This window comes from Pristiophorus japonicus, chromosome 1 (genome assembly GCF_044704955.1).
Source record: "Pristiophorus japonicus isolate sPriJap1 chromosome 1, sPriJap1.hap1, whole genome shotgun sequence".
In the NCBI taxonomy this organism is placed as follows: domain Eukaryota; kingdom Metazoa; phylum Chordata; class Chondrichthyes; family Pristiophoridae; genus Pristiophorus; species Pristiophorus japonicus.
Window position 1 is genome coordinate 86,215,303 of NC_091977.1, and position 12,096 is coordinate 86,227,398.

General features: G+C 45.7%; 1 protein-coding gene across 1 annotated transcript in view; it reads left to right on the top strand.

The window, feature by feature from the left end:
- LOC139227240 (coiled-coil domain-containing protein 192-like) overlaps positions 1-12,096 on the top strand; it is a 104,995-nt gene that overhangs the window by 68,212 nt on the left and 24,687 nt on the right. Inside the window, exon 5 of the mRNA XM_070858266.1 lies at positions 9,806-9,862. Coding sequence (XP_070714367.1) covers positions 9,806-9,862 — 57 coding nt within the window. The remainder of the gene's footprint in view (positions 1-9,805; positions 9,863-12,096) is intronic.

Here is a 12,096-nt window from a genome sequence, read left to right on the forward strand (position 1 = left end):
AGCAAGATATTATATAAAGGGAGAAAAATTGCAAAGTGCCGCAGTACAGCGGGACCTAGGGGTACTTGTGCATGAAACACAAAAGGTTAGTATGCAGGTACAACAAGTGATCAGGAAGGCCAATGGAATCTTGGCCTTTATTGCAAAGGAGATGGAGTATAAAAGCAGGGCAGTCTTGCTACAGCTACACAGGGTATTGGTGAGGCCACACCTGGAATACTGCGTACAGTTTTGGTTTCCATATTTACGAAAGGATATATTTGCTTTGGAAGCAGTTCAGACATAGTTCACTATGTTGATTCCAGAGATGAGGGGGTTGACTTATGAGGAAAGGGTGAGTAGGTTGGGCCTCTACTCATTGGAATTCAGAAGAATAAGAGGTGATCTTATTGAAACGTATAAGATTATGAGGGGGCTTGAAAGGTGGATGCAGAGAGGATGTTTCCACTGATATGGGAGACTAGAACTAGGGGGCATAATCTTAGAATAAGGGGCCGCCTATTTAAAATTGAAATGAGGAGAAATTTCTTCTCTCAGTGGGTTATAAATCTGTGAAATTCGGTGCCTCAGAGTGCTGTGGAAGCTGGGACATTGAATGGATTTAAGACAGAGATAGATAGTTTCTTAACTGATAAGGGAATAACGGGCTATGGGATGCGGGCAGGGAAGTGGACCTGAGTCTATGATCGGATCAGCCATGATTGTATTAAATGGCAGAGCAGACTCGAGGGGCTGTATGGCCCACTCCTGCTCCTATTTCTTATGTTCTTATGTTCTTATGGCCAGTTAGTCAAGTTTGGCCAGCTGAGAGTTACTCCAGTTTGTCATGTATGTAATCACAATCTAACACCACTGTATGACTGTACACACTCAACCCAGATGCACATCTTGACCACAAGGAGTGAACTTGTGGGAGACACTCCTTACCTGATCACACAGGTATAAAAAGGGAGGCCCCACGCCTGGTCATCGTCTTTGGAGTCCTGAAAATAAAGAGTTAAGGTCACATTGTCCCCAGAATGTGCCTCGTGTGGTTTCATATTGTAGAGTTACGACTTTACATTGGCGAGGAGAAACGGGAATTCATGACCCACGAGAATGGCCTCCGGTAACACAGAGGAACGGTACTGTGTTGGGGAAGACTGGGACGGTTTTGTCGAGAGGCTTCAGCAAAGCTTCGTTATGAAAGAATGGCTGGGGGATGCAGTGGCCGACAAGCGAAGGGCTCATCTTTTGACCAACTGCGAACCAAAGACTTACGCGCTCATGAAGGACTTACTAGCACCCGAAAAGCCGGCGGACAAAACCTTTGAAGAACTTAGCAAATTGATCGGGGAGCACCTCAAACTGGCGAGTAGCAGACACATGGCTCGACACAGATTCTACACGCACTGACGTCGTGAAGGACAGAGCATCCCGGACTTCGTAGCGGACATTCGGCGTTTGGCCAGCCTCTGTAAGTTCACAGACGCCTGCAGGGGGAGATGCTAAGCGACTTCTTTATCAAGGGCATCGGTCATGCGGGGAATTTTCCGCAAATTAATTGAGAACAAGGATTTGACCTTGGAAGCGGCGGCATTGATAGCTCAAACTTTCATGGCGGTGGAGGAAGAGACGAAAATAATATCCGCGCACAATTCTGCCTCTAACGCGGCGATGGATCAGGGCGTCAACATTATCAATGAGACTCAGAGCCCCCAGGCAGGCAGGGGCGGTCCGACTCCCTCCAGGCAGAATAGACCCCAGAGTAGGACTTCAACAGAGACAATGGCAGGCTGAACAGACATTCACGCCATCACAGTGGACAATGCAGCCCGGGATGGAGCCATTGACACCCACCAATAGGGTACTTAAGAGCAGTCAAAGGGACAGTCAGCACGGAATGCCTGGCCTTAGTCCCTTTGTTCCCAACAATGGAAACTTTAACTCATGCTGGAGGTGTGGGGGAAAACACTCAGCTAGATCTTGCAGATTTCAACAGTTTGTCTGCTGGAACTGAAATCTCAGTGGCCACTTAGCTCGAATGTGCAGGAAGCCTGCAACCAGACTAATATATGAGATGGATGGACCAGAAGAGGGTTCTTTGAGGTAGGATGACTTTTGGGGCAAATCGATGGACGCTGAGGTTCAGCGGGTCCATGTGGCGAATATTCACAGTTCATACACCAAAACGTCACCAATGATGGTGAGGGTTTTATTAAAAGGTATCCCAGTACGCATGGAGTTGGACACTGGGGCCAGCCAGTCACTCATGGTCGTTCAGCAATTTGAGAAGCTATGGCCACTTTTACCGATATATAAAATGGAAGAGAGTGACGAAAGTAAATGTTGGTCCCTTAGAAGATGAGAAGGGGGATTTAATAATGGGAAATGTGGAAATGGCTGAGACCTTAAACAATTATTTTGCTTCGGTCTTCACAGTGGAAGACACAAAAACCATGCCAAAAATTGCTGGTTACGGGAATGTGGGAAGGGAGGATCTTGAGACAATCACTATCACTAGGGAGGTAGTGCTGGACAGGCTAATGGGACTCAAGGTAGACAAGTCCCCTGGTCCTGATGAAATGCATTCCAGGGTATTAAAAGAAATGGTGGAAGTTGTAGCAGATGCATTCGTTATAATCTACCAAAATTCTCTGGACTCTGGGGAGGTACCAGCAGATTGGAAAGCGGCTAATGTAACGCCTCTGTTTAAAAAAGGGGGCAGACAAAAGGCAGGTAACTATAGGCCGGTTAGTTTAACATCTATAGTGGGGAAAATGCTTGAAACTATCATTAAGGAAGAAATAGCGGGACATCTAAATAGGAATAGTGCAATCAAGCAGACGCAACATGGATTCATGAAGGGGAAATCATGTTTAACTAATTTACTGGAATTCTTTGAGGATATAACGAGCATGGTGGATCGAGGTGTACCGATGGATGTGGTGTATTTAGATTTCCAAAAGGCATTCGATAAGGTGCCACATAAAAGGTTACTGCAGAAGATAAAGGTACGTGGAGTCAGTGGAAATGTATTAGCATGGATCGAGAATTGGCTGGCTAATAGAAAGCAGAGAGTTGGGATAAATGGGTCCTTTTCAGGTTGGAAATCGGTGGTTAGTGGTGTGCCACAGGGATCGGTGCTGGGACCACAACTGTTTACAATATACATAGATGACCTAGAAGAGGGGACAGAGTGTAGTGTAACAAAATTTGCAGATGACACAAAGATTAGTGGGAAAGCAGGTTGTGCAGAGGACACAGAGAGGCTGCAAAGAGATTTAGATAGGTTAAGCGAATGGGCTAAGGTTTAGCAGATGGAATACAATGTCGGAAAATGTGAGGTCATCCACCTTGGGGAAAAAAACAGTAAAAGGGAATATTATTTGAATGGGGAGAAATTACAACATGCTGCAGTGCAGAGGGACCTGGGGGTCCTTGTGCATGAATCCCAAAAAGTTAGTTTGCAGGTTCAGCAGGTAATCAGGAAGGCGAATGGAATGTTGGCCTTCATTGCGAGAGGGATGGAGTACAAAAGCAGGGAGGTCCTTCTGCAACTGTACAGGGTATTGGTGAGGCCGCACCTGGAGTACTGCGTGCAGTTTGGTCACCTTACTTAAGGAAGGATATACTAGCCTTGGAGAGGGTACAGAGACGATTCACGAGGCTGATTCCGGAGATGAGGGGATTACCTTATGATGATAGATTGAGTAGACTGGGTCTTTACTCTTTGGAGTTCAGAAGGATGAGGGGTGATCTTACAGAAACATTTAAAATAATAAAAGGAATAGACAAGATAGAGGCAGAGAGATTGTTTCCACTGGTCGAGGAGACTAGAACTAGGGGGCACAGCCTCAAAATATGGGGGAGCCAATTTAAAACCGAGTTGAGAAGGAATTTCTTCTCCCAGAGGGTTGTGAATCTGTGGAACTCTCTGCCCAAGGGAGCAGTTGAGACAAGCTCATTGAATGTATTCAAATCACAGATCGATAGATTTTAACCAATAAGGGAATTAAGGGTTATGGGGAGAGGGCGGGTAAGTGGAGCTGAGTCCACGGCCAGATCAGCCATGATCTTTTTGAATGGCGGAGCAGGCTCGAGGGGCTAGAGGGCCTACTCTTGTTCCTAATTCTTATGTTCTTATATGTTCTTAAAGCCAGTAGACCCAAATTAGCACGTATTGCAACACAATTAAGGACTTACACTAAAGAAATCATTCCGGTGCTAGGCATTGCAATGTTGGCTGTCACACACAATGGGGTAGTGAATCGGCTGCCGCTCTGGATTGTCCCAGGCAATGGTCTCGCACTGTTGGGGAGGAGCTGGCTAGCCGAGATGAACTGGACATGGAGGGATGTTCACGCAATGTCATCTATGGAGCGAAGTTCGTGCTCACAAGTCCAACAACAATTCGATTCACTATTTCAACCTGGCGTCGGGACTTTCAAAGGCACTAAAGTAGTGATACACATCACCCCGGGCACCAGGCCAGTGCACCACAAAGCCCGAGCAGTGCCGTATGTGATGCGGGAAAAGATCGAGAGCGAATTGGACCGGCTGTTGAGAGAGGGCATCATCTTGCCTGTTAAATTCAGCGACTGGGCGAGCCCCATCGTTCCCGTCCTATAACCCTAACCCTAATCCTCTGTCAGGATCTGTGGCGACTACAAGGCCACCATCAATCGGGTGTCCCTGCAAGATCAATACCCGCTCCCGAGAGCAGAGGACCTCTTCACCACGCTGGCAGGCAGCAAGCTGTTCACCAAGTTGGACCTCATTTCAGCCGATATGACCCAGGAATTGGCCGACGAATCTAAACCACCATCAACACGCACAAGGGACTGTTCATTTTTAACAGGTGCCCATTTGGCATTCGATCAGCAGCCGCGATTTTTCAAAGAAACATGGAAAGCCTGCTTAAATCCATTCCTGGAACAATCGTATTCCAGGACGACATCCTCATCATGGGTCGAGAAACCGAGGAACACCTCCACAACCCGGAGGTGGTGCTACGCCGACTGGACCGGGTAGGCCTGCAACTCAAGAAGTCTAAATGTGTATTCTTAGCCCCTGAGGTTGAGTTTCTGGGCAGGAGGGTTGCTGCAGATGGGATTCGGCCCACCGAATCCAAAACAGTGGCGCTTCGATGAGCCCTGCAACACATCGGAGTTGCGTTCATTCCTGGGACTATTGAACTATTTCGGAAACTTTCTGCCGAACTTGAGCACGTTGTTGGAGCCGCTACATGTGCTCCTGCATAAGGGTTGCGATTGGTTTTGGGGGACTGTCAGGAACGGGCTTCTGATCGGGCGCGAAACCTACTTTGTTCAAACAAATTGTTGACCCTGTATGACCCCTGTAAAAAAAATTGGTCTGACATGTGATGCATCGTCCTAAAAGGTTGGGTGCGTGTTGCAGTAGGATAATGCTGAGGGTCAACTACAACCTGTGGCTTATGCCTCCAGGTCGCTCTCTCAAGCAGAACGGGGATATGGGATGGTCGAGAAGAAAGTGCTTGCAAGTGTCTATGGTGTAAAAAAAATGCATCAGTACCTCTTTGGTAGGAAGTTTGAATTAGAGACGGACCACCAAGCCATTAACATCCCTGTTGTCAGATAGCAAGACTATCAATGCCAACGCATCTGCTCGCAGACAGCGATGGGCTCTCACGCTGGCTGCTTATGACTACTCCATCCGGCACCGGCCTAGCACTGAAAATTGCGCTGACGCGCTCAGCAGGCTTCCACTGGCCACCACCAAGGGGGCAGCGGAGCAAAGCGCCGAGATGGTCATGGCTGTCGATGCCTTTGACAGCGCAGGCTCTCCCATCACAGCCCGCCAGATAAAAATCTGGACAAACAGAGATCCCCTCCTATCCCTGATTAAGAAATGTGTCCTTACTGGGGATTGGACGCCTGCACACGGAGCATGCCCTGAGGAGGTCAGACGAGCTCTCCATCCAAGCCGACTGCCTACTATGGGGCAGCTGGGTAGTCATGCCCCAGAAGGGCAGGGAGGCATTCATCAGCGAATTCCACAGCGAGCACCCAGACATTGTGCTGATGAAGGCCATTGCCCGGTCACACGTTTGGTGGCCTGGAATTGATTCAGACCTGGAACACTGTGTTCGCAGGTGCACGACGTGTGCCCAGCTGGGTAATGCCCCCAGGGAGGCCCTGCTCAGCCCGTGGCCCTGGCCCACCAGGCCATGGTAACGCATTCATGTTGACTACGCGGGCCAGTTCATGGGAAAGATGTTCCTTATTGTGATAGATGCGTACTCGAAATGGATCGAGTGCATCATTCTGAATTCATGCACGTCATCCACCACTGTGGAAAGCCTACGTGCGATCTTTGCAACCCATGGCTTGCCGGACATCCTGGTTATTGATAATGGCGCATGTTTCATAAGCTACGAATTCCGAGAGTTTATGTCGGGCAATGGCATCAACCACTTCAGGACTGCCCCTTTCAAGCCAGCCTCCAATGGCCAGGCAGAATGTGCGGTCCAAATCATTAAGCAAGGTATGCTCAGGATACAAGGATCCTCCCTACAATGCCGCCTATCGCACCTCCTGCTGGCCTATAGGTCCCGCCCGCACTCGCTCACGGGGGTCCCACCCGCAGAGCTACTCGTGAAACGGATCTTATCGAAATGTATAAGTTTATGAGGGGGCTTGACAAGGTGGATGCAGAGAGGATGTTGCCACTGATGGGGGAGACAAGAACTAGAGGGCACAATCTTAGAATAAAGGGCTGCCCATTTAAAACTGAGATGAGGAGAAATTTCTTCTCTCAGAGGGCTGTAAATCTGTGGAATTCGCTGCCTCAGAGAACTGTGGAAGCTGGGACATTGAATAAATTTAAGACAGAAATAGACAGTTTCTTAAACAATAAGGGGATAAGGTATTATGGGGAGCGGGCAGGGAAGTGGAGCTGAGTCCATGATCAGATCAGCCATGATCTTATTGAATGGTGGAGCAGGCTTGAGGGGCCGTATGGTCTACTCCTGTTCCTATTTCTTATGTTCTTATGTTCTTATGATGTCATCGAAGCCAGATCTGTTTATTTAAAGAAGACAATTTAAAATTGCAGTTGACCAGATAGGGGCATGTTAGTCCCCCCTCCATTTTAATGGCTTCCGCCAGGCGAGGGAGCTAAAATCATGCCCTGTATCTCTAATGATCCCTTCTTGTAGCTTGCCTTTAATTGAAGTTAAGCAAATAGGCCTATCATTTCCCAGTTCTTACCTAGCTCTCTCTAGTCCATGGGTACAATCCCAGACCCAAGCGAGCTTTTAAATATATGAGGAAGAGGCTAATAAACTACGGACCCCATGTTTTAAGCACCTTTTGTTGAATGTCATCGGGCCCAGCAGCCTGATCTGTTTTGAGATACCTTATTCTAGTCAGGACTATATCTGCATCTACCAGGACAGTTTCAACTTTAACATCAACCCTACAATGTATTCTTGGTAACTTAGTATCATCTTCTGTAGTGAAGACTGAAGTCAAGTCGCCATTTAAAACTCCTTCCAAATCCTGGGAATCCACCCAAGTCTGCCCTCAGGAGACTTTCAGCGGCCCAATGCAGTACTTAATGGATTTCTCTGAATCCTAACATGGTTAAAAATAGACCTTACTATTACTACCACAGCTATCCACTATATTTTTCTTCAATGTCCTTGTGGTTGCTCTGAAAGCAGTTTTTATTGCCTTTCGCTGAAATAGTTACGTATCTCTGTTCTCTGAAGAGTATTTTCTTTAAGCCGATAAAAATATTTCTGCTTAAGTCTTTGAACATGATCTATTAACCAATTTGTCTTTGTTTCACCATATATCCTTTTAACTCTACACACATGCTTTTTTGCATAAGGATGGCTTTGAAGGCATTTCATTTATCTTTAATGTCACTGTTCTTGAGTAGCACCGCTCAATCAGTCTGGTACGTGGCTTCTACCATCTGTGTTAATCTCGCTTTCTTAAAATCTGGTCCGAGTATTAAAGATTCAGCTGCTTTTGTTTGACTGATCGAGTCAAATCTAGTTACAGGCAGGAGCTATATTAAAATATTTAAATCTGGGTCCTAAGCCAGTTGTCGGAACTTAATGCAATTTTCAGGTACCAATGGGCGGAGCTTGCATTGCTATTGCTCTGCTCAATGGTACTGGACTGAGAACGGCCAACCAGTGTTCTGCTTGCAGGCTGCTCCGAAAATGCCACAGAAACCTCGATGTCATTGATTATTGTTGTGCCAGAGTGATCATTTATGCTCAGTGGTCTCTCCCTGGATTATCTCTCCCTCCTCATTTAAGGTTTGACTTCCAGCTCGGCTCCACAGAGGAGCCATCGGATTTCCCAGCCCCCAATCAGAGCGTTGACTGTTGGTGCTTGTTGAGTGTTGGCAACTCGCTGATCAAATTCAAATGAGGCCCGACCATGAGAATGGTTCAGTCATCTCACTAGTGCCATCAGGCAGGCAGTGCGATTGCTCTGCCCACTGTCCTAACAATGTTCACCGCATATGAAAATTGTCCCTAGACTCTAAATAGTAACACGTCCCAAGGTGCTTAGAGTCCAAATATTCAGACTTAAAGGGAATAGCAAAGCTTCAATCAACTTATATGAAATACAAAGACCTCCTCCAGTACTTTGTTCTTTGTACTAGTTCATTTTCTAATTTCATGTATGACACCTAAGATTACCGTGGACATTTTTTGCATTTTATTAAATCGAGAAACCAAGGTGAAAGACCAGGATGCATCATGCAGGACAACACCAATGTGCAATATAGGATACTTTTTATGAGGCTCTGCACTGTCAGTCATCATCATAGGCAGTCCCTCGGAATTGAGGAAGACTTGCTTCCGCTCTAAAAATGAGTCCTTAGGTGGCTGAACAGTCCAATACGAGAACTACACTCCCTGTCACAGGTGGGACAGATAGTTGTTGAGGGAAGGGGTGGGTGGGACTTGTTTGCCGCACGCTCTTTCCGCTGCCTGCGCTTGATTTCTGCACGCTCTCGGCGATGACACCGTCAGTGGGGCCAGCGGTTATCTGAAAATCTCAGGTGCACTGCCCAGAATTCTCCGGAGCACTGGCAATAGGTGAGGGCCTGCTAGCAGTGCGGGCCCTCACAACAATTACCCTTATTAATTAAAAAGTGGTGATTAGATGACACCAAGCTTGAGTTTGCAAAGCCAGTAGGTTGCAGCAGGACGGGTATAAGAAGTTCCCCAATTTTGTGGTCCTGAGAGAGAACGAATTATAGCAGAAAACAGTGTGACAGGTCTTGATTTTAGCATTGGGAGAATGCAGGGAGGGGAAAGAATATATGGGAAAGAAACTATGGCAACTGTATCCTCAAATCCCTGAGACTATCAGTAATGCTAACATTAGACCCAATCCCCACTGAAATAAAGTTTACATTATTTCAGCTTCTGGAAATTCATGCACAAAAATAATCTGATATATGTATTAAAAAGTAAAGTTATCAACCATTGGAGTTAAACATGTAATAATTCTATTACAGTATTTAAAGTGAAGAGATGACCTGGATTTCCACTAAACATATAAGCCTGGAAGTTATGCAGTGTGATGTTAGTAAACAAATAACACATTCACATCAACTTCCTTCGGCTGCTGTTTTAAGAAAGGTGTTAAATTGTCTAAAGTAAATGGGTTACGGTCTCCATTAAACTCCTGGACGAGTAATTTGATACAAATAAGTGTTCATAAGATAATATTTCACAGTATAATTTCCAGGATGTCTTTCTCTGAGGGGATTATGTTTTATAAACCTGCTTTTCTTTTCTCTGTTGTAGTACATCCAGAGGTTAGAAGCCGAAAATAATTTTGTTCAAGGACAATTGGTACAATTAGTAAGTATATTATTTTGTGATTTAATTATCAGACTCTGTTGTCTGCCACTTCATAGTGAAGATACTATGAAGTTTGAAGTGTGCCACAAGACAGCAATACATCTTGGGGTTGATCTGATATGCTCTTGCTATGCTCTTATGCCTTATATCTCCACTTATTGTTGCTTAACTTGGCTCTTCTGAAGGACCTACTTCTTGCTGTAGTGTCAATAGCTGTCACATAAATGGTTTCCATAGATGGGAATAATTCTGAAATTTTGGAGAAAATTCAGTGTGAATAATTTTTGAGCTCAATCAAGAAAGGCAGGTTTTTCAGACCATACAGTTGCATCTCAGTGTCTGTGGCTCAGTTGGTAGCACACTTGAGTCAGAAGGTTGTAGGTTCAAGTCCCATTCTAGGGACTTAAGCACATAAATCTAGGCTGACACTCCAGTGCAGAGCTGAGGGAGTGCTGTACAGTTGGAGGTGCCGATTTTCGGATGAGACGTTAAACTCTCAGATAGACGTAAAAGATCCCATGGTACTATTTCGAAGAAGAGCAGGGGGGTTATCCCTGGTGTCCTGACCAATATTTATCTCTCAATCAACATAACAAAAACAGATTATCTGGTCATTTTCACATTGCTGTTTGTGGGAATTTGCTGTGCGCAAGTTGGCTGCCGCGTTTCCCACATCACAACGATGACTACACTCCAAAAATACTTCATTGGCTTAAAGCACTTTGAGACGTCCGGTGGTCGTGAAAGGTACTATATAAATGCAAGTCTTTCTTTCTCATTCCTAAAATATCTTCTGCTTCTTCATGATCTGTGATTTCGAAACACGGAACATACTTAATGCTGAGTTAAACCACACCTGGAGTACTGGTCCCTATATTATAAAAAGGATATAGAGATATTAGAGAAGGTGCAAAAGAAATTCATAAGGATGATACCAGAAGTGAGAGGTTATAACTATCAGGACAGACTACACAGGCTGGGCTCTTTTCACTAGAAATGATGAGGCTTCGGGGTCACCTTTGAAATAATGAAAGGGTTTGATAGAGTAGAAGTGGAGAAAATGTTACTGGCGCTGAGAGGGCGGGATCAGAGGTGGATCAGGCGGCAAAATAGAAATGATTGACAGTGGGTCAGGAGCCCGCTGTCAACACGCCTCCACGCTAGTCTCCCAGGGGTTGGGCCTGTCAGCGCTTAACAGACCCATCACCAAGTAGCAGGGGAGGCAATTTAAATCATTAAGAGTTAGTTAAAAGCCAATTAAAGACAATTTTACCCTCTACTTATCATTTTTCCAGCTTTTTGACCAGGTTCACAGCTGTCGGGGGTTCATGTCAAGTAAGTAGGTTGAGTGTTCAATGCGTATTCATTCTCCTGAATAGTTAACAGCTGCAAATGTGGTACAAAAGCTACCATTTCACAGCTGTTTGCTTTCCAATCTTAGAAGCTGGAGCCTTCAGTATTTGGGAGACACATACTGAAAATGTAGTTTGAAAATGTTTGGAATAAACCTCTATCCACTGTCACGTCCTTGGAATAACTTCTCTCACCATTGACAGATTGCTTCAGTCATCTCAACCTCACCTGCCATCTATTCCATCAGCATTGGTGGAAAATATCTCACCTTGATCCTCAGAATCCCACCACACCAGCATTACCAGGCACACCAGCAGCACCAACAACAACACCAACCTTCTCTGCAATCACCTGATGCTGTACAGAACAGACAGCATCAGTACTTGACCACATTGCAGCCCGGGAGGCCAGGGATGGCCTCACCATGACCAGATTTACTTCACTTGATGCTGTACACCCTGGCGCCAGGTTGGCATCACCCCACACCAGCACCATAAAGCATCCCTGCAACGTCCAAGCCATTCCTTTCATACTCATCACCATTATGTCTCACCATTCACTACAACTCAGGAAGCCACTTCCAAAGGTGTACACAAATCTGTCCAAGAAGGCAAAATGTTGAAAATAAAGATATTTATGTTTGACACCATATTAGCAGAAACAGATAATGTAGATCGAGAGAGAGGGATGGGCGGAGGTACTCGGTAAGTTGGTATGAGTAAGGATGTGTACGAGTAGGGTCAGGAAGGCAGAGTAATGGAGACGTGATGAGTGGCACAGTAGGATGAGGTTCAATGTGGCTTTGCAGTAACGTTTCGTGATCTTATGTTATCTTATCCACTGAGATCATTGAAAGGTTTGCGCCACTGCAACCAGGTTCT